This window comes from Phocoena phocoena, chromosome 14, assembly GCF_963924675.1.
Source record: "Phocoena phocoena chromosome 14, mPhoPho1.1, whole genome shotgun sequence".
Lineage (NCBI taxonomy): Eukaryota > Metazoa > Chordata > Mammalia > Artiodactyla > Phocoenidae > Phocoena > Phocoena phocoena.
In genome coordinates, this window is record NC_089232.1 from 83354359 (window position 1) to 83377857 (window position 23499).

Genomic DNA, 23499 nt, shown 5'->3' on the forward strand with positions numbered 1-23499 from the left:
CTATAGAGTTATATGGTCCCAGTCATTCCACCTGTGCTCTGACTTGCAACTCTAAAATGAGTAGTTTTTATAGTCCAGGTTGAAGAAGAACATGTCCTCAATCATTTAAGAAATGTGGAAAAACTAGCGACTTCAGTGAAATGTCTTTAGGAAGAGGGGATGCGGAAGTCATTGGGGATCCTGGTAAGCGGTGTTGGAAATAGCAAAGTTTAAGTGAGAAAGGTTAATACTGTAAGTTGTATGACAACCAGGCAGTGGTTAAAAACTTGAACAAGGTGTTTAAGAGTCATTTCAAGAACTGGGGTGTGAGGTAAGGGTAATTGAAGAAATCAGAGGGGTCCACAAAGCCCTTCTGGGACCTGGGAACAAATACCATGTACAAAGTTCATGACCTTGGAGTAAGAGCAGGACACTTAGAGAATGTACAAGATAACCTCCGTCTCGGGCAACCCCATGTTATCCTTCTGTGTTAATGGTCTTTTGATTAGACTGTTTTCAGTAGGTTGCTTTAGTATGTATAAACGGTTTCAGGAGTTAAGGTCTATGTTGTGATTTTTTAAGTAAGAATCATTTAAAATATATAGAAACTGAGATTTGTCTCTGGTTTGTAAAAGCCCTGTAATCTTAATTCCATAATGTGCTTGAATTTAGTTGTGTTCTAAATTAATCTCTTAATGAAAATATGTCTAGTGCTAGTTGTTATTTTGAAGTAAGACCAATATGTTGTTTTTGATAGTTAATGAGTCTTAATGTAATCTTTTTGACATGATGGAAAAATTATGGGCTCTGAAATCAAGACTGACTGTTTTGGGGTCATTGCTCCATAACCTTATAATTTTGTGACTGCAGGCAAGTTTCTCTCAGCCTCTGTTTCTTTATCTATAAACTGGTGATGATGGTTCTTGCCCTTATAGGCTTGTAGTTAAAATAATAGGTAATAACTGACATTTAATGGGCATTTACTATTATATACTAAGTACTGTTTTAAGCACCTGATATACTCACTGTGTTCCCATTAGTTAGGTTGATAGTATTATTTATGTTTTAAAGTTGAGAAAACGGGGGCATAAGGAAGTTAAGTAACTTGGTCAGTATCACAGAACTAGTGAGTGGTAGAGCAAGGATTTGAACCCAGGTGGTGTGACTCCAGATGAAAGTATGTGAAACACATTTGGCCCTAAATAACATAGTTGCTGACTAAAGATCCCAGTGTTTTGAGGAATTTATACAGTTTAATAAATGTTTGTAAGTTAGGAGGGAGGGAGGATAGATCTGTGGTGGACAAAACTCAGTCTATAAATTTGAAGCCCTCCTTATATGCAGGATATTGCAGTAAAATTTTAAAACTTGACTTTTGGATTTTTTGCATTTAAGAGTGTAAGCTCCTTGAAGCTAAGAGTTGTTTCTGAAGAGTGAAATGGAATGGACATACATATTGTACATATAGGCATAGAAGTATAAGGTTTGATCAGTGGTTCTCAGCCAGGGTGAATTTACCCGCCAGGGGACATTTGGCAAGTTCTGGAGATAGTTTTTGGTTGTCAAGGCTGGGGTGAGAGTGGGGAGATGCTATTGATATACTGTGAGTAGAAACCTAAATGCTGCTAAGCATCACGTAAGGCATAGGAAAATCCCCCACCACAAACAATTACCCAGCCCAAATGCCAGTAGTGACTGAGGTTGAGAAACTCTGGGTTAGGTTATAAATGAAACAAGCAGTATTAAGTTGTATTGAATTGTATCACACCTGTCCTTTAGAGTCTTACTAATATATTGGCGTCTTGTCAGAACCCTTTGTCTAGACTTCAGCTATTTTTTTTTCTTTGTCACTCTTGTGTGTATGCTATTTAACTCTGCAGTTCACCTTTCTGGCACTTACTCAGTGGGTCCTGCATTTTCAAAGTTCCACCTCAGGGTTTACCTCCAAGGCCCTGCGCTTTTTTCTTTTAAAAAAAACTTGGCACAGAGAAAAACGATCCAACTGAAATTATAGTGAAATCTATTTAGGAAGAGGCAGTTAAAATTGATAACAGCAAATATTCCCCTCTCCTTCATAACTGCCATTAATAGTTTGGCATATGTGGTTCCAGACTTTCCAGCCTGTACTGTGTGTTTATTTGGATGTTGCATAATTATACTAATGGCCCACTGAACATTTAGGTTGTAAACAAATTTTTCTCTTTTATAAACAACACTGGGAAGGACATCCTTGTTGCGTGCTTTATGCTAGGATTTACTTAGGTTAAGTTTTGGGAAATGAAATTTCCAATCAGAAGATACGCATTTTTTTTTTCCCCCAGATAGCCCTCTGAAAAGATTTTATGTGTTTATACTGTCATCAGCTGTTGTTGAGAAAGGCCATTTCCCCTTACCCTCTCCAGCACAGACAGTTGTTTGAGGTTAACAAAAATCTAGTGACTGGAATGGTTGAAATTTTACCTCCTTGTTCAGTTTTGGATGTAATGAGGACTACCTTTGTTCTCATAAAGGGCCGGTTACCAGACTTTTTTTTGAGCCTCATATACAGTTTCACTTATAAAATGATACCATAGCATGGGATTAGTTAATTCAAGCTTCTTGACAGTTGGGAAATCTGCTTGATCATATTGATGTTTATTTATTCCTTTTTGATATTTATCAATACGATTTTTGTATTTAGCACTAGTTCTTTCAGAGTAACAACGGAAAATATCTTTGTACCATTGACTTTCTAGGTATCAAGGAGGGATGGTAGAGAGGCATCATTTGAAAAGATGAGAAAAGAAAAACAACTATAGTTCATCCATTTCTACTTTAATTAAACTCTTAATCCATGGATAAGTCAACAGTGAAGGTTCCTGAAATATCTCATGATAAATAATTTGACCAGATTCGAAAACATTGTTTGCGTATTGAAGTGTTTAAAGACAAAATGATGATGATACCTAGAACTTCAAAATAATGGGTGAGGGTTATAGATGAAACAAGTGTGTCTGTGAATTAATATAGTTGCAACTGGCTTTAATGGGAATTCATTATACTATTCTCTCTTCTCTTGTATATGTTTGCAGTTTTCCATAATTAAAGGGTTTTTACCCCTAGAAATTTTCCACTCTTACGTACTTACACAAGAGGAAAGACCTGAACAAGAATGACCATAGCAGCTTTGTTCTAAGAGCAGAAAACTGAAAACAATCCATTAGTAGGAAAAAGGATAAACAGGTATTTTCATACAGTGGGATACTATTCGTCCGTAAAAAGGAATGGACTACTGACGCATACTATAATGTAAATGAATTTCAAATACACGCTAAGTGAAAGAAGCTTTGCACAAAATAGTACATAATGTCATTCTATTTATATGAAATTCTAGAACAAGCAGAAGTAGTCTGTGGGTGAAAAATCAGAAGAGTGGTGACCTCTGGGGATGGAGGCAGGGACTGACTGAAAGGGACAGGAGAGAACTTTCTGTGGTGATTGTAATATTCTTTGTGTTGATATGGATTTGCGTTACACATGTATATGCATTTGTGGAAACTCAGCAAATATGCACTTAACATTTGTTCATTTCATTGTATGTAAATTTTTGCTTCAAAAGAAAATAAACTCTAGTTAGTGATATTCCTGTACTGATGTCTCAGTTTACACAAAAACTAGTAGAAATGGATGGATATTTGATAAAGCAGTTTGGTAAAAGGTTAATGGTAGGATCTGGGTGGTGGGTATATGGGTGCTCACTGTAATTGTTGGTTGCTGTATATTAGGGGTATAATATTCTACACGCTAAGGTTGAATGCCTTTAATACCTGTAGCAAAAAAAAAAAAAAATAGTGAAACCCATGTCTTGTTGACCTCAAGATATGAGAACATGTCTCCTATCCACCTAGGAGATGGCCCTGATGGACTTGGCACCATAGCTTTTGTTTGCGTTTGGTGGTGGATGCTAACTAGATTAATGGGGGTAAAGAATGCTGTGGAAGACTTACAGAACTGACCGTACTCTGGGGCAGTGGTTCTCAAGCTTCTCGGTCTTAGGATCCCTTTGCACACACTTGAAAATACTGTGGGACCTGAAAGGTTTTGGTTGTGTAGATTATATCTGTAGATATTTACATTATTAGAAATTTAAACTGCGGGTTTTATGATCCATTTTAGAATAATAAGTCCATTAGAAATTAACATTACCTGTGTTTTTTTTCAATTGTAGTAAAATATACATGATGCAAAATTTACCATTTTAAGCATGCAGTTCTATGGCATTAAGTACATTCACACTGTTGTGCGATCGTCACCACCTTTCCAGATATTTTTCATCTTCCCCAACTGAAACTCTGTACCCATCAAACACTAACTCCCCATTCTCCCATCTCAGAAACCACCGTTTTGCTTTCTGTCTCTGAAATTGACAACTCTGGATACTTCGTGTAAGTATAATAACATTTTTTTTTTTTTTTTTGGCGGTACACGGGCCTCTCACTGTTGTGGCCTCTCCCGTCGCGGAGCACAGGCTCCGGACGCGCAGGCTCAGCGGCCATGGCTCACGGGCCCAGCTGCTCCGCGGCTTGTGGGATCTTCCCTGACCGGGGCACGAACCCGTGTCCCCTGCATCGGCAGGCGGACTCTCAACCACTGTGCCACCAGGGAAGCCCTAACATTTTTTTTAATAAAAAAATTGAATGAGAAAAGTGGCATTGCTTTATAATCTGTTGTAGTATCACGTCTCTTAGCTTTTGGAAAACTCCACTCATGAGAGAATGGCAGTGAAAAAGCAAATAGTACCTTAATACGTATTATGAAAATGGTTTGAGTTGTGCCCTTCCCCATCCAAAAAGTTGGGGGGAGGGGTAGAAGTTCTCTGAACACGTTTCGAAAATTGCTGCTCTAGGGGCATTCTGTGTGATTGAGCAGTTTCTGAGTAGTGGTCATCGTGTGGTGATAATGAAATTTGTTTGTAAAACCTTCCCCTCCCTTCCCATTGCCCAGTCACTCCCTTTACCCCCCAAATTATTTGAGGAATATAGTTTTGGAGACCAGAAAAAATCACAGACTTGATAATAAAGAAAAGTTTATTTTAGATATTGGGTAAGAAAGAGTCCCTGTTCATTCCTGAACAACTAACTTGAGAACTAGTATGTTGGAATGGCTTCTGCTTCCTTATGTTGAGAATGGTAAAGTAAGGTTTAATATGATGTCTCACTCCCCAGTAACCAACCCAAAAGCAGAGGTGGCATGAATGAAATATGCAGATAATGGGCTTTTGGATCTGGTTGCATTTAGGTTCGAAAGTTAGCTCTTGAAGACAGGAAGTCAGGTTAGTTGTTAGCCAGCATTGGTTGAAGCGTTTCAGTGAAACTCGTCTTTCACGAAGATCTTGACTATCCATTTACATTTTTTCTGTCCAGCTGAACAGTATTCCATGATTTCTCTGTCAGCTGGGCCTTTTGCTTCGGATGGATATGGCGTGGTGTGGTGCGGAATACATGTTGTAAAGTATTCTCAGTTTACTGACTGCCTTTGACCATTCTTGTGTATGTTTGCTGCAGGCTTTACTTAGAGAAACGGAGAAACAGTGGTGCACGTGGTGAGACCATGACTATAAGGACTTCTGTAAATTTAATCTAAATGCTTTATTCTTTTTTTTTAATTTTATTTTATTATCATTATTATTTATTTATTTATTTTTGGCTGTGCTGGGTCTTCGTTGCTGCACGCGGGCTTTCTCTAGTTGCGGTGAGCGGGGGCTACTCTTTGTTGCGGTGTGCGGGCTTCTCATTGCGGTGGCTTCTCTTGTTGCGGAACACGGGCTCTAGAGCGCAGGCTCAGTAGTTGTGGCGCAAGGGCTTAGCTGCTCCGCGGCACGTGGGATCTTCCGGACTAGGGCTCGAACCCGTGTCCCCTGCATTGGCAGGCGGATTCTTAACCACTGCGCCACCAGGGAAGCCCTAAATGCTTTATTCTTAAAGGACAGTCTTAGATTGCTCTTTGTAAGTGCCAGGGTGACTGTGGGAAGTAAGTGGGAAAGTACATAAAACTGCTTTAAAACCATAATGATACTGTGTTTTGGATCAGACTTTCTACTGTAACTCGTCTAGAATATTTAGTACTCCCATTTTCCTTCTTATTTTGCTCATTCCATCAGACATGACTTGAGCACAGCTCAGAAAGGTTTTGCTCTTTTAAAAACTATAGTATTAGATACCTGCAACTAAACATATATCAATACATATTAGGTGTTCTAATCTTTCAGCCTGGTACTATTTCCAGGTATTTGGCAATATACTTTTAGACCTTCAGTGATTGTGTTGCTCTCTCAGGATTCTGATGGACTAGTAAAGAGGTTAGAAAGGTTATAGTAAGGGTTTACGCATCCTTTAATCAGGAAATACTCTAGATTATTTGGGGACTGATTGCAGAGACCAGGTATTTGATTCTTAAGGATGTCAGAAACGTAAAAAAGAGTTTGGAAGGATTGACTATCCCTTTAATACAGTTATGCAATATGTAAGTTAATTTTTATGTAATTTAGCTTTTAATATATTTGAAAAAATGCAATATTTAAAAATCGAGGGACTGACATTTGAAATGGGGAATGGTATATATTGAGGTGATTTTATGTTCCTGAACAAATTGAGATGGGAGTCTTTATCAAACTACCAATGGTCCCCTGGAAATTTTTATTTCCTCCTGACCTTTCCCACATCTGCCAAGATACTTGGAGTAGAAAAAAATCTTGAGAACCATATAATTAGAGAAAGGATCAAGAGAGTAGCAACTTCAAAAGATTAGGGGGCTTCCCCGGTGGTGCAGTGGTTGAGTGTCCGCCTGCCGATGCAGGGGACGTGGGTTCGTGCCCCGGTCCGGGAAGATCCCACAAGCCGCGGAGCGGCTGGGCCCATGAACCATGGCCGCTGAGCCTGCGCGTCCGGAGCCTGTGCTCCAAAATGGGAGAGGCCACAACAGTGAGAGGCCCGCATACTGCAAAAAAAAAAGATTAGGGAAGGAGGTAGGGGACAGTGCATTGGCCCGGCTCAATGACAAAATTTGTTAATTTTGATTAAATATGACTTATTTTTTTTTCTTAGGCTGCTTGTGCTTTTGTTGTAATATTTAGGAAACCATTACCTAATCCACGGTCGTAAAGATTTATACCTGTGCTCTTATCTAACAGTTTTACCATTTTAGGGCTTACATTCAGACTTTCAGTCCATTTGGAGTTAATTTTTGCATGTGGTGTGAAGTGGGACCCAACCGTCATTCTTTTCATGTGGCTACTCAAGTTGTCCCAGCACCATTTGTTGAAATATTCACGTATGCTTGATCTGAATTTCTCAACTTACGGGGAAAATAACAAGTGGTTTGGCATAAAAGCTCACTTAAGGGAAACTTGTGATTGCTCCATTCTTCATGCTCTAGCCAAATTGTTCACCCAAAGCCCTCCATATTTTGTTTCTGTCCCTCTACTCACTGCTTTTCTTGGTTGGAAGCCCTTCCTTCTCCCATTTCTATATGTTGAAATCACACCTATCCTACCAGATATAATTTAGGTGCCACTACACTTGTTATTACAGTCAGTTACAAATTACAGCCTATTAATACTTTCAGATCTGTTTCCTTCTACTCTCCTATGTGCAGTTATGGGTGGATGAGACATGTGTTTACCTGCAAGGAAACTGAGCCATATTGATTTACTTAGTTACATAGCCAGTTAGCTGTGACCTCAAATTCAGTTCTTCTAGAAGAGTGTTCTTTCTGTTCCCTCTGCCTTTCATAGTAAAACCTTCCTTTATAGACCCTGTTCTTCTGAGATCATCTCATCTTTCTCTGGGTTCTCTCGTGTGGAAGTTGGGGAGAGTCAAGGCTTTATAAGTCTATGCTCTTCAACTAGAGCAGCTCCCTTTTATCTCTTTTACTGTTTACTGGTATTGCTTAAAAAAGACTTAGGGCAGGGGGGAGAGAAAATAAACACTTAAAAAAAATTTGAAACCATTACCCTGTTAGACGGAGTCCAGGCTCCTTAACAGGACTTAGGAGACCTTCAAGCCTTTCACTTTAGCTTCCTTTCTCACTACTCATTCCTTCCCTCTGTGTTCCAGCCACATGGAATTATATGGTTCTCTCCTATATTCTGTACTTTCTTAGCTTTGCTCTTATTCTTTCCCCTGTGTAAGCATGGGTTGTTGTATTAATATAATGTTTTGTTTTCCACCGTCTAGTAATGAGACCCAATTCTGTATTTATTGTCTGGAGTGTACCAGTGTCCTGAGTTCCTCTTGTGGCTGCATCTAAGTCACATCAATATTGGTAAGCTGTAAGGGTATGTAGGAATAAGGACTTTGTCTATATTTTTTCTTCTGTATACTATTAAGCACTGCTTTATTTTTCAAGGTTATTTTTTGTGCTGTACCCAGTAGTTCAGTTGAATATAATCAATAACCCATGTAAGTTTAGGTGCAAATGCGATGAATTTTTTTTTCTTCTTTTTAAATTTTCTTCTCTTTATGCTCTGTAATAGGTCTGGTAGACGAAAGGCTTAACTACAGGGTTGTATATAATTCAGCTGCAGAAGTAAACGTATGTGGCATGGGTTAGCCACAGATGGAAAAATTAGTCTGCAAATAATTGTGTCATTTCTATAATGTAGAAATGGCTTAATTCAATTTGTCATAGACTTACAAAAGACAAAGCTCATGTGAAAGTACACTGGTATCTTTGCTATTATCTATTTTTGGTAGTTTTCCTAGGATATAGCAAAACTTGACCCATATATGCTAAGCTAGTAAGGCAATTTTGACCTATTTTTAATTACTTGAACATATTCTCTTTTAGGTATCAGGCTGTCTGTCCAGTTGGATTACTTATGACCAAACTAAGATTTGACTTCCTGTTCTGTTTGTTTTGTTTTCTTTTCCTTTTAAGGAACACTCTTGTTTTCTCACTATCATTTGTCATGTTTTACTTTGCAAATTGCAGTGGCTAACATAGTTTCTGGAGACTAGTAAATTGCAAGTTCTCTAAGGGGAAGGAAGTATGGGCATTGATGCTTGCCTTGGTTCTTTTGGTAGCACTGATCTGTAAATGTTGGTAAATTGTGGTTGTTTATGTGTAATTGGTTTTAATGCAGATTGACAAATTTGGAAATCAGTATTAGTGTTTCCAGTGTATGTGTTAAACTGTCCTTCCGAACCTTTATATCTTAGCCAGAGGGTTGGGAACTTTGAGCAGAAGGGATAACATTCGTATCTTGCTGTTGTGGCCACTCAGTATCTAGCTGCTAAAATGTGGAGATACAGCAGGTCAGACACAAAGGATTGGACATTACATTTGTTTCTAAGAATATCTGGAATTGGCTCGGCTGCCTTGGGTGAAGTAAGGGGACAAAGACCATGATTTTCTTTAATACTGACACATTGCAATTTGCACAAACCGTATTATTTGTCAGAGGCTAAACTCTTTCTGTTATGTGTCTTCACCACTGCAGTCATAACAGCTCTGTAGCTGCGTTGGAAGATGGGATGAACATTCTTATGCAAGAGAGCATTTTTATTGTTTTTAAGTGCTAATTGTTTAGGAGAGGAGAGAGGGGTGTACTATGCTCACAAAAGGGCCACTAAAAGGCACCACGGTGCCACAATAGATGTTGATAGCAATAGTACTGTCATTGGTGATCATTTTGCCTGGGTCATGGGTGGTGGTGGCTAGACATTTTACAGACCAGGAGAAAGAGTTTGGAAATAATTGGGACAGGGACATAGAGCTTTTTCTCTTTTTGTTGAGAACTTTGAATTCTTTTTATCTGTTTCCTCCCCTTCCCCTTTGCCTGTTTATCTTCTGGGTTTTAGCTCCTTATTTCTTTTTGCCAACAAAAGTGATTAACCACTTGATTGCATGGACTACTCTGGCTTATTTTACTTTCACTGACACTACAGTAGCACATATATCCCTTTGGATCTGAGGAATCCAAATTAATTTCTCTGACCATGGTGACAGTTCATCGTGTCACATTAGTTCCTACTAATTTTATTTTATTAATTTGACATGTATTTCAGGCAATGTTGGATTTTAGGTCTTTTGTTACTTGTAGAATCATATCTCCAAAGTTTGAACACTTTTTGTACAAGGTGGTTTTTAGTCTACACCCTTTCTCCCGGGAAGGCATGTTCACATTCATGAATGCTCCAGAGCTGTTTAAATTTTAGTAAATAGAAATTGGAGATATGAAGAACTTGGTAACTTTTTCACAGATTTCCGTCCCTCAAATCAGGGTAAGGCAGAATTGTCTGTCTGTCTGTCAGGGTGCCAGATGAGTAACACAGTAGTGTACACTTAAGGTCCAGGGTTTGTCTCCTTGGATTTAGGGCCTCCAAATCCACTTCGCTGGCACACTGAGAGGGGGAACTACAGGAGTTACAAATCAGGCAGTCATTGTCTAGCCGTGTTTATTGCTTGAAGGCCGATTTACTGGAGGAACCAAATTAGCATTAGAAGGTTGTTTGGTGAGCATAGAAACCAAACAAGAAGAGGCAGTAGTTGGATGATCTTAATGACTAGTTACTATCAACACTGCTGCATCCAGCCTCGCTATTGGAAGACTGTTCATAGACCCAAGTACCATCTTCTCTGAATAGTGCTGTAGATACTAGCAGTGTTTGCTTTTTCATTAACCGCCCCCCATACCTGCTGTATTCTCATCACCTAGTAATGAGTGTTTTGCTTCTTAGCGCACCACTTTTTTAAGTATTGATATTTGGGAGGCATCTCGTTGTGGCTCCATGCTCTTCCTGCTGGTGCAGGAATGGTAACAGTAGAAATAAGTGTGGATGTCAGTCAGTTGAGACAGTGCTTCCCAGCTCCTTTTGTCTTGTGGCACACACAGAATAACCTTTTTTTTTGGCGGTACGGGGGCCTCTCACTGTTGTGGCCTCTCCCGTCGCGGAGCACAGGCTCCGGACGCACAGACTCAGCGGCCATGGCTCACGGGCCCAGCCGCTCCGCATAATGTGGAATCTTCCCAGACCGGGGCACGAACCCGTGTTCCCTGCATTAGCAGGCGGTCTCTCAACCACTGCGCCACCAGGGAAGCCCCAGAATAACCATATTTGTGTGACACACTGGGGCAAATGGATTTCTTCTCCACCTTCATTCACCCTGCTCCTCTCATGGCTGAGGGGAATCAGTACTTTTTTATCACTTATATTAGTTGAAAGCTCTAGGTTTAGAGTCTAATCCTGAAGGACCATGAGTGCTACACTTTAAGTTTATTCTTTAACAGCCATGGGGATATTTTGAGCATGGGATTAACATGTCCAGAATTTATGGTTAATCTTGTAGCAGGATATAAAATGGATTAGAGAAAGAAGAAAGCCTAAAACCTGGTAGATCAGTTAGGTTATTGGATTAGTTGAAGTGAAATGATATGGTTAATTCTGGGTAATAGAAATAGGAATAAGACTGAAAGGATAGATCAGAATACTAGTACAGAGGTACAGTCAGTAGGGCTTAACAACTGGTGGTAGGATGGGAAATGGGGAGTGAAAAGTCAAAGGTTGTGGTGATGAGGCTGGGTGGCTAGGAGGTAGGAAGATGGTGGGATAATTAGTAGAAATAAGCAATATAAATATAGAAACAGGTTTGGAAATAAATTTCCTGTTTAAGGTATATTGAGGTCTAGTGGCTATTCATATTTCAAAATATATACGAATACTTAGCCGTGTCACCCTACGGAGAAGTTGGGATTGTGGATGGGGTAGTGGCAGGGGATGCATTACCTCCGTGAGTTTATTGCAATTTATAGTATGACCTTTAGCCTTTTTGACTCAAACACACCAGAATTGAGCTAGTTTTCGGGGATAGATCCACAATAATCAAGCTCGTGTGACTGATACATAAAACCAAGAATATTAGTTTATTCATTTACAGTGAGGAATAACTAGCACAGAGATTGAAGTACTTGTGTTGGCGTGACCAGTAAGATCTCATTCAGGAGGCAAGTAGACTCACATAGGAATCAAGTCATAATGAGGGAGTTGCTTAGTAAATGTGGCATTATAACAAGAGAAGTGGATGGCTTTTCAGGTGTTTAATGGCCATCATCTCCAGGGTAGGGCATGGATGGATCAGTGGTTGATTGACTGTGATTCACACTCCCCTAGACTATGCAGTTAGCCCTTAGTATCCAAGGGGGAATGATTCCAGAAGCCCCCAAGGATACCAAAATCTGCAGATGCTCAAGTCCCTTCCATAAAATGATGTAGTACAATGAATAGGGTTGGCCCTCCATATAAGCAACTTCCTGATTATGACTGTATATTGGATCCTTTTCCTTCAATGTCTGTAACCTTTTTCTGTTTCCATGCCTCTCAGCACTGTTCTTTCTGATCGACTCATCCTTATTTGTAAAGTAGATTTACTTTACATCTGTAGGATTAGAGTCAAGTCTTGCATTCCTATTAATTTGCTATACAAATATATATATATGTATGTATTATAGACAAAATAAAGTCTTTTCCTTCAGTGGTTTATAGTTAAGAGCAGGGAGATGTGTGTTCCCAAAGTATACTCTGTTTCTTCGAGAAGATTTCCAAAGCCTTGACTTGGAAAAAATTACATCCACAGGCTTGGGTGACTATAAATATGGGGGACCAGGGGAGTGAGGCCAAAGAAGCATTAGGATAACACCCAGGTTTCTAACTAGGGCAACTGAGGGCTTTTCTTTCCTAAGACAGAAAATTGAGTAGGGGAGGAGAATCAACAGCAGATTGTATTAGGAAGGCAAATTTAATATATTTTAGATGAGTAAAGTTTAAAGGGCCAGTGGCCCATCCAGGTGTCAATAAACACAAATAGGAGCACCTTGCCTGGTGCTTAAGAGAAAGACTTGTGTTGTGGTGCGTGGTGATGGAGGTTTGTGTACCAAGCAGTGTTCTAAGTAATTTGTATTGAGTCATTCAGTCTTCACATCAGGCTGCTGAGAAGTAGAGATTGTCATTAACTCTTTTTAACAGTAAACTGAGGTATGAGCTGCAAAAGTAAATTGCCCAGCCAGGTAAAGGGCAGATTTGTGAGTAATCAGCATGTAGATAATTGGCTAAAGTCCTGCCAAGAAATATCTAAAATGAACCCACATCTTGTCAGTTAACTTAAAAATGGATAGTGAGCTGTAGAAGTAGTTCAGATCCATGATTATTCTAATGAAACATTTCCTCCTAGTAGCAGATTGCATTTTCATAGTTAATTGTCAGATTTTTAGAAAGTGTAGTCTCTTAAAGACAGACACTTGTTGGATTAAAGAAGGGAGGAAGGGAGCACATTAACTATCCTTAAAAATTTAGTTAATCCTTTAAAAGAGGGGAGGAAAACACTTGTCCTTTACTAGCCAACTCAATCCTTTGCACATACTTAATATGAAAGAACTTTTGTCCTTTTAAATAATCTGAAATACTATGCTATGCAAACATAAAGTATCACACATGTATTGTTATTCAGCATCTTGTAATACTTCTGTGTTATTACAGTTTTGGAAGAGTTGTTTTCATAGATTATGACCAGGAATTTTCCAGTTACTCAGTATTGTAGTTGCTGTAATTATTCTACTTGGTGACTTCTCTTTTATTCCATTACTCCTTCCTTTGCAACTCTAAAAAGGTTCTTCCAGTAAAGGTCTGAGTGGGAACTTCTGTCTTTGTCTGGAAATGTCTTTGTTTTGTGCCTGCTTTTATGTGGTACTTTAATTGGTTTTGGAATTCTAGCTGACAGTTGTTTTTCTCCTCACTTTGAAGATACTTGATTGTTTTCTGATGAAAAATCAACTGTCAGTCATACTGTTGTTTCTTCCTTTATAGGTAACGTGTCATTTCTCTGGTTGCTTTTAAGAATTTTCTTGTCTTTGACATTCTGCAATTTTGCCATGATGGTCTAGGTATGAATTTATTTTTATTTTATTTTGCTTGGGATTTAGTGTGCTTTTCCACTTTGAAGATTATTTATATTCGTAACTGGGAGAATCTTAGCCATTAGCTCTACATAACGTCTCTTCCTCATTCTTTCTGTTTTCTCCTGGAATTCCTGTTGCATATTACCTTAGACATATCTTAGACATCTCTTTCTACTTGGATCTTTTGACTTATCCACACTTGTTTCATCTTGTTAGTTCTGTGTTCTTGGGCGTTTCCTCAAATATGCCTTCTGTTTTACTTTTTTTTTTCTTTTAATTCTAAAAGCTCTCTCCCCCACCTCCAAGCTACTTTTTCTTAATTCACCGTATCCTGTTCTTTGTTTGGACTTCTGTTTTGGGTTGTTTTAATCAAGAAAATTTTCAAACTTAACAAAAATAAAGAGAATGCTATAATAATCCCCCATGTACCCATTACCCTGCTCTAGCAATTGTAAATTTTGTTTTGTTTATATCCCCAACACACACACACCCCTTATTTTGAAGCCAGTCCTGGGCGTCATCCATTTAATCCATAAATATTAAAATGCATATCTTTAAAGGATTCTTTAAAAGAGTCTTTAGACATTTTTAATATACTTATGTTTTATTACACGGTGTTTCACTTTTTAAGCTCTTGGGTACTAACCATCTGTTTGTCTGCTGATCCCTCATGGTGGATCTGTCCCTTGATTAGTTTTGTTATTTTTAAAAATTCAGATGTAGTTTTTCCTGTGGAACTTGTGTGTGTGTGCCTTGGATTATGGAAGTGGTTCTGATGATTTGTTTCTGCTGGGCACACTAAGCCTCGGCCCACTTTTACACAGATTTTCAGCTCGTGGACTCACACATCATGTATGAAATAAAAATTTGAAGAGCACCTGCACAGAACATGCGTTTGGGTTTCAGTGTTTCATGGGGGACGACACCCACATCCACCCACACCCCCAAAAGCCCAGGAAATAGCTTTCTTGGTACTTCTCAGCAGTGATAGACACAGTTTTTCTAGGGTCCTTACCCCTTACACATCACTGTCATTGTGTTGTAAGTTTTTACTTTTTTGCTCTAACTTCATTTCCTCTTCCTATCTAGCACTTGAATATCTCCCCTTCCTTCCTTTGGAGCTTTGCTGTAATTTTTTCTTCTATTCTGTTTAGCATTTTTGATTATTTTTAGAAGGGAAAGTCTGCTTGGTCTTACTGTATTGCCACAACCAGAAATCATGTTTCTACCCATCTATTTTAAGGTGAAGAGTCATAAATTTCTTAAATACTCCATACAAGAGTGAATTAGAGGGGTGTGTGTGTGTGTGTGTGTGTGTGTGTGTGTTAATCTGATAAACTGCTATTCAGGTAACATTTAATATGTGTTACTATTTCATCTGGTGAGGTAGACAATACCTAAAAACACATTCAGACTTGTATTTCAATTAAAAGTCTTCTGTTCGTGTATTTGTGCTAAAATCGAATAGTTACATTAACTTGTGCTTCTCACATTTGTCAGAAACGTTGGTAATATTAGATCTGATTTAATGTAACAAAAATATTAATAAATGCAGTTTTACTGCCAGGCAGAGTCTTTATTGTTTAATATTTATTTATTTAATTTACTTATTTACTTGGCTGCTCTGGGTCTTAGTTGCGGCACGCGGGATCTTTAGTTGCGGCATGCACATGGGATCTAGTTCCCTGACCAGGGATCGAACCCGGGCCCCCTGCATTGGGAGCTTGGAGTCTTAACCACTGTGCCACCAGGAAAGTCCCAGACAGAATCTTTAAGTGCATGAAGTTATGTGAGATACATCTGGAAAATGGACTAATATCATTAACATATATCCCTACATATCAGTAAGGGAAAAAACTCACTGGGAAAATGGCAAAGGATATAAACATACTGTTTAAAGAAAACTGCAAATAAAACCATAGTAAGATGTTTTTCCTTATTAAATTGGAAAAGATAAAAAATGATAATACCTTGGGTTCAGAAGGATGTTGAGAAATTGGAACACTTACACATTGCTAATGGGGATGTAAATTGAAATTGCCCCGAGGAAGGACAGTTAAACATGTGTCTTCCAAGGATCAAATGTACATTTGGCACATTGTTGGAAATATCAACAGATTTGAAGCAACTTAAATGTTCATCAACTAAATAATCATGGTATGCCCATACAGTGGACATACATAATACTGTTCAGTGTTTTATAACATGAGGCAGTTATAAACATATGAGTATGGAATGATCTCCGAGGGATTATTACATGGAAAAGGCAAGGTGTAGAACAATGTATGTAGTACGCTAACATGAGGGAGGGGGAACGTATGTGGATTTTAAATGTTTAAAATATCTGGAAGAACATATAAGAAACTGGTGATGATGGTTACCTTGGGAGGGGAAGAACTGGCTGGCTCAGGATCCAAGGAAGGGAGAGAAACTTTATTTTTCACTTTTGAGTTTTAGGTGATGGACAGTATTATGTATTATTTTAATGGAAACCAGAGTTTTATTGTGTGTGAAAAGAAGATACAAGTAAGGGAAGTAGAATCCTGTGAGGTTGAATTTGAATTCTGGATATATCAGTATGAGATCATGATTTTTCAAAAAAAAAATTGCTGAAGGAGTGAAACAGTGAAAACAGAATGGGGGAGATTTCTTTTTCCCTTTTTTAGAAATTTGAGAATGGTAGTTAATTAACTGTTGTACATTATTACTTTGATAAAAATAAAGAATTACAAAAACAAATAATTCAAGAAAAGCCCTGTGCCATCTTAAGCCCTATAATACATGTGAAATTCTCTTGCTGTTGCATCCATTTCAGTATGTTGCCATGTCATGGTTAATGTTCATTTGACAAATAACGAGTCTTACTCTGTGGTAGGCACTGTGCTAAATACTTAACATACGATATACAGAATTTTGTGAATGAAAAATATTAAGGAAACATTTTCATCTAGAAGTTGCTCTGCTTAACAGTTTGCTCCTTTGATTTAATACCTTAGAATTAGCATAGATTATTAAAACTAGAAAATATTTTGATTATTCTATAGAAGAAATTAAACTAAGGAACTTGCTCTAGATGGAGACTCTAGAACCAGATGTTTGGTCCAGCATTCATTCCACTGAGGTTCAGTTGTGAAATTTGGTTCCTTTTTAAAATGTACTTTTGCTGGTTTGGAAAGTTTTTTTTTTTCTACTTAATTTCTTTTTGTTTTAAAAAGATTTTACTGTCTTCAGTGACTTTCTACCTGTTTGTGCAGTTGTGCCTTTTCCTATGCCATGGGCTCTGTGCCTTGGACTGTTTTCTTCCTCCATGCTTTCTGCCTGTTTGTAAGATGCAATAGAATTTTCTGGATGAAATATGACTTCCTTCTTGAGTATTGAATTTTTCTTTGATTTTGGTCTCTTGGAGTTAAAACCTAATTAAGAGTTAGTTATTGTCTAGAGACTTTATTCTTCCTACATGTCAGTGGTTCTTTGTACTATGTATAATACTTGAAGTTGGGATGTTAGAAAAATTTAGCTCTTACCATTAGATAAATGTTCCATTTGTTGAATAGTTATGTTACCCTATGTACTATATTAATTCTTTTTTTAATATAAATTTATGTATGTATGTATGTCTGCATTGGGTCCTCGTTGCTGCGCGCAGGCTTTCTCTAGTTGTGGTGAGCGGGAGCCGTTCTTTGTTGAGGTGCGCAGGCTTCTCAACGCGGTGGCTTCTCTTGTTGCGGAGCATGGGCTCTAGGTGCCTGGGCTTCAGTAGTTGTGGCACACGGGCTCAGTAGTTGTGGCGCACGGGCTTAGTTGCTCCACGGCATGTGGGATCTTCCGGGACCAGGGCTTGACTCTGTGTCCCCTGCATTGGGAGGCGGATTGTCAACCACTGCGCCACCAGGGAAGTCCCTATATTAATTCTTTTGTTTGCTTTACTAATTAAATAACTTAAGGCCAAAGCCTCATCTCTCATAGATATGCTCCATTGTTTTATAGGGTAGTGCTAAGAATGCTAGCTTTATTTTCAGATTCTAGCCCCATTTAATTAATAATATGACTTTGTATAAGTTTCTTGATTCCTAGGTGATTTTATTCACTTGTAAAATTATCATAATGGTTCTTATATGTAAATAATACATGGAAGAGTGGTTAGAATAGGGCGTGGCACATATTGAACACATATATTTGTTGAATGAATAATGTAATCTTTTATGGTAACGTGTGATTAAACAGATAAAAATATACAGATAGTGACTAGTATATGTGCCATAAAGTTAGAGATTGAACATGTTAATAGTGTTTTATTTAATGAATTTCAATAAGCTGATAGGAAATTGAAAATCCTTAGAACGTTTTTTGTTTCCTGTTGATTATTTTGTTTGTATTTCAAGGCTCTTCATCGGTTACCTGCTCTCTTAAAAAAATCAGTTTGGAAAAAAAAAATCAGTTTGGTATATAAAGAATAAACTATATCATGAGGAAGAGCAGCTTATTTTGTCTATAAAACAAATCACTTATAAATGAATTTAAGATAAAAGTATTTGTTTGTTGAATGCCACACATGGACTCTTACCACTGAAGGTAAATTAATTGTCTTGGAAAAGCTATGGAAGTGATGGTAGGATTATTGTATGTAAACATAATTCACTCCTAGAGATAGAGTTAGTACTGGAGTTTTGTTATTCTTCCTAACCTTTTCTCTAAGGTTTTGGGTTGAAGAGGAATAATTACTATACTAAATTTACATCACTGTTATTTCTCACAATTTCATTTCTTGCATAGTTCTTTACTGCTTTTATGATGTAATCCTTTTTGTTGTTATTCCCATCCTATTTTTCTGAGATTAAGCTTATTCTGAGGTCCTTTAGCATCTCCGAAAACGACCTGTATAATAATACCTTATATTTTTTCCTCGGACTTTGCTTGTATTTGAGTTTCTTTCGTCTAGAATGTTTTGTTACTAGTGCATCTTGTAATTTTGGGTAGTAAGTGCACTGACTCCTTCACAGATCTCTCAGATTCTCAAAAAGGAATGTACTTCTTGCATTCTGCCTTTCAATCGGGTAACACTCAACACTGAAGGGAGTCCCAATCTTAGTTCTCCAAGCCTCCCAGGATCATAAAATTTGCTGGTTGAAGCGTTACAAAGGGGATCTCCTGCTTAATTGACAAGAATAATGTAAAGGAGGAATTAGTGGAGGAACTTTTAACTACATTAATGTTAAAAATTGATTCCCTTCCTCTCTCCTGACTTCTTATCAATGACCTTATCTGGGAAGATTTTCTTATTCCAGGGAGCCACTTGTCATTTTGGTTTTTACTCTCTGACCTGTGTTGAGTCTTTTTTTTTTTTTTTTTTGCTGTACGCGGGCCTCTCACTGTTGTGGCCTCTCCTGTTGCGGAGCACAGGCTCCGGACACGCAGGCTCAGCGTCCATGGCTCACGGGCCCAGCCGTTCCGCGGCATGTGGGATCTTCCCAGACCGGGACACGGACCCGCGTCCCCTGCATCGGCAGGTGGACTCTCAACCACTGCCCCACCAGGGAAGCCCAGAGTCTTTTTTTTTTTTTTTTTTTTTTTTACGGTACGCGGGCCTCTCACTGTTGTGGCCTCTCCCATTGCGGAGCACAGGCTCTGGACGCGCAGGCCTAGCGGCCATGGCTCATGGGCCTAGCCGCTCCGCGGCATGTGGGATCCTCCTGGACCGGGGCACGAACCTGTGTCGCCTGCATCAACAGGCGGACTCTCAACCACTGCGCCACCAGGGAAGCCCCCCAGAGTCTTTTTTATAATTTAATTTTTTTAACAAAAAATTGTGCACCTAGGCTGTATATACCTTAAGTATTTATAGCCTTTATTCTATGTGGTATTAATAATTAATAACTGGTATTGATATAATACCTGATACAGCCGTAAATCGTTTTGGTAAGACATGAAGCAGAATCCATTGTCTTTTAATTGGGCTAAAATCTACATCGCTACTACTGATAGCACATGGAAAGACAGAATTATTCTGTACCTGTTGTTTCCTTCACAGAGAGCTAGTGGCATCTGACAAAGAACCATGATACCTGGCTGAAACTCCAGGATGGAAGTAATGCACAAGTCACTTTATAAAAGCCAACACTGTAAATCGTACGTAATGGCTATATGCAAACTAGTGATCAAAGTTAATAATTTTAGAAGGGAAAAGTTTACAGTTAGCTTATAAGTGGCTGTGTAAACCGATGCAGTAGCTGTTTAGCAGCTTTCCAAATCCTTGGAAGGCCAGTGTGCCAGTAAGAGAGTCCTCATGCGCATTCCCACATCTGGCTCCAGTGACTTAGGGGGGATGAGAGCTAGAATCACATTCCTCTCCTCTCCCCAAGTCCTCATTCTAGTCAGTCAGACTTTTCTCAGCCCCTGCTACCACATTTCTGCCACATTTAATCATAAAGTACTAGGTCTTAAATGTTCCAAGTAGCTTTTTTTTTAAATTGTAAATACTGTCTTTACCAGAGCTGGTGCTGGCACTGTTTTGGAGATCCTCTATGGGATCTCATATTAACTGCCTGACTTACTTGCGAGTAAAAGAAAAGTGAGAGGCTCTTCATTTTACATTGTAGTTCGTTAGTTTGGATTTAAGCCAGGGGTGTTGGTTCCCGCAGTATAATACTGTGTTTGCATTATTTGATACTGCTTCTCAGAATTGACTCTTGTTTAAATTTTTTTTTTTTTAAGATAGAGATGACTGAGTCAGTTTGACGTTTAGAAGCTTAGTGAACGTTTTTGTGGCTGTCTCACCATTGCCCCCCACTTCCTCCCCAGAAACCCCCTAAATTCAGGTGTTCCATAGAAATAGTTTTAAAATTGAAAGTCATCCATGATATGTAAAAATGGTATTAGAGGAAAAATTTAAAGTAGTATGATTTTGTAAGATTCTGGGAAAGAGTTTTCCTCAAGTTTATTTTAATAAATAACCATTATAATTGTATTGGTGATGGTGAGCAGGAGAGAGTCTTACAACATGTGATCCTTCAGTTCTTTTCCCACTTAAGAGCATGGTGGTGCAGAAGCAGCATTTATTTTCACTTGACTTTAGTATTTGGGTGTAGCCCATCTATTTCTTCCCTTCTTGGCTCAGCAGCTTTGCAGATGTAAGCCACACTTTTGATACTTGCCACTTTTATAACGTATAAATTTCTGGGGCTTCATTAGGTAATTTTAGTGTAATACTAAGTTTAACTTCCCCTGAGCTTCAGACCCTTTTAAAATATATATTTTTTAACCTAAACATATTCTTCATTAAATTTAAGGATTTAAAATGTTTCTCTGTTTATTTTCTTTAAAATAATATGCGTATAATCATTGCATTTTGTTTAGGTTCTTTTTATTCAGATAAGCAGCAAGAAAGCTCTTGAGTTAAGACTACATTTTCTAAACCATATTCTACTTCTTTAGTATCTGTTTGTTGATTTTACTCCCCCCCAAATTTTATTCACCATAATGTTTCTTATTACAAAGAGATTTTTAAATTACTTAGCATCAAGTAAAATTGATAATCCAAGAAGGTGTCTATCATATTCATTTTTTGTGACTTTTTAATACTCCTGGGCACACCTTGTACAAATACCTCAGTTTGAGAGGCACTAGCTCATTGGATCAAGTGGACATTTCTTGGTATGAAGTGAGGGATAAAAGACATACTTAAATACTAACCCAATTATTAAAAATAGTTGTATTTGATAGACATGACTGTCACATTGCTAGGTAAGTTTTTAGGCCACTTGCTCTCAACCCCTAGACTCACCCTCTTTTTGGATGAGCGCTGATCGCAGAGGACACTGAGTAGCCCTGCTCTGGGCCGTGATGACTTACTCTGTGATTACACTCTTCTTCATATTTGATGTCTTAAACATTTCATTTCCCCTCCCTAAAATTGCACATCCTCGTTTTCTAACTGCTGCATTCCTTCTGTTACTTCTTGACACGGCAGATATCCCTTCCCCAGGGAAGCCTGTCTTTACAGTGATCATCACCGATAAAGCTAGACATTCCCTCTCTGTGCTTCCATAGCCCCTTATTCACATATCTGTACTGTTAACGGTATACTTACCTTTTATTAGACTGTGAACTCTTTGAGGGCAAGGACCTTATTTCCCCTCTGGTCAAATACAGTGCCTAGCACCTAGCAGGTATCAGGAAATGCTTGCTTCAGTGAGTGGATGAGTGGACAGACAGGCTCTTTCTAATTAGTGTTTGATGTGATATAGCTCTACCATTAGAAATTATGACTTGCTATGACCCCAGAGCATTCAACTAATGGCAACCACCTGACCCCTGCTCTCTAGCCATGTTTCCAGTCCAGGGTGGTATGGTGTGGAGTTACTATGGCAGTTATTTTTGCTAGTACCTAATGTTTTAACTTATTTCTTTCAGGAATTGTTGGATAAGTATTTAATAGCCAATGCAACTAATCCAGAGAGTAAGGTCTTCTATCTGAAGATGAAGGGAGATTACTTCCGGTACCTTGCTGAAGTTGCTTGTGGTGATGATCGGAAACGTAAGTGTATTTGGTTTATGGGTAAAGCTAAAGTATAAAAGAGAGGGAGGATAAATTTATAATGTTACCTTACGTTCTCAAACATGAAAACAGTTATGACTTTACATTATGTGCTCTTTATAAAAAATTAAACTCATAAACTGATTATAACCTGATAAGATACTATTAAAAACAGGCTTAATCTTTTAGGCTTTAGAATTTGGTTCACCATATTTTTAGCCCCAGAGTTCTTTGCATATGCTTTGGGTGATGCTGTTGTGTCACATGGTCTTCAGCATCTTGTATGTTGAAACTTAAGATAACTGGAAATTACATGTAGAGTAGAAACAGGACATTGTACTTTTTCTACTTGACATATTAATTTATTAATTACTACCTATTTTGAGGGATCATAACATTGATTACTAATTACACATAACCAGATTTCTGAGGAGGAGAGGTCAGATGAGAGTTTTATTGCTGGTATATAATTTATCACAGAAAACACAGCTATGGGGAAAAGAGTAACCTGATTTCCTAACTTGATTGTAAAACAGTCAAAGTAAATTTATTGGCAGTGAACTCAGTCCCCTGGAGTATTGGTAGCTGGGTGTACGGTAGCACATTGTGCATGTGCCTGCTAGTCTAGGTAGAAGCAAGTCTGGGTGGAAGTATCACTTAAGTCCTTATTTATTTCCAATAAGTTTATTATTTTGTTTGTCATTTTACCCTATCCAAAAAGGGCATGCCCCACAAATGGTTATTACAGCCTCCTCTTCCTCTCTCTCAGAGAGTTACTAAAAGTGAGACAGTTTTAGCATCCCCAAAATTAGTGTAATTGAAGATATAAAGAGAAAACTTTTGTACCTTGCTGTAATAGAATCTGTATACTAAACTGTTGTGTTATCAATATATAATTTCTGTTGCCATAATCATAAGCAAAATTAAACGTGACAGATATTTGCACAGGACTGAACATTTAAACGTCAACTAGTCAAAGGGATATCTTTGGGAGATTGGGCCATAGCCCCAGCATTAATCTGATCTGACCCTTTCTGGCTCATTGGGATTTTCTCGT

At 38.3% G+C, this 23499-nt stretch overlaps 1 protein-coding gene across 1 annotated transcript in view; it reads left to right on the plus strand.

Moving 5' to 3' along the window:
• Nucleotides 1–23499, plus strand: part of YWHAQ (tyrosine 3-monooxygenase/tryptophan 5-monooxygenase activation protein theta) — a 30741-nt gene that overhangs the window by 3461 nt on the left and 3781 nt on the right. The window contains exon 2 of the mRNA XM_065890633.1: nt 22319–22442. Within this exon, the coding sequence (XP_065746705.1) occupies nt 22319–22442 (124 nt within the window). The remainder of the gene's footprint in view (nt 1–22318; nt 22443–23499) is intronic.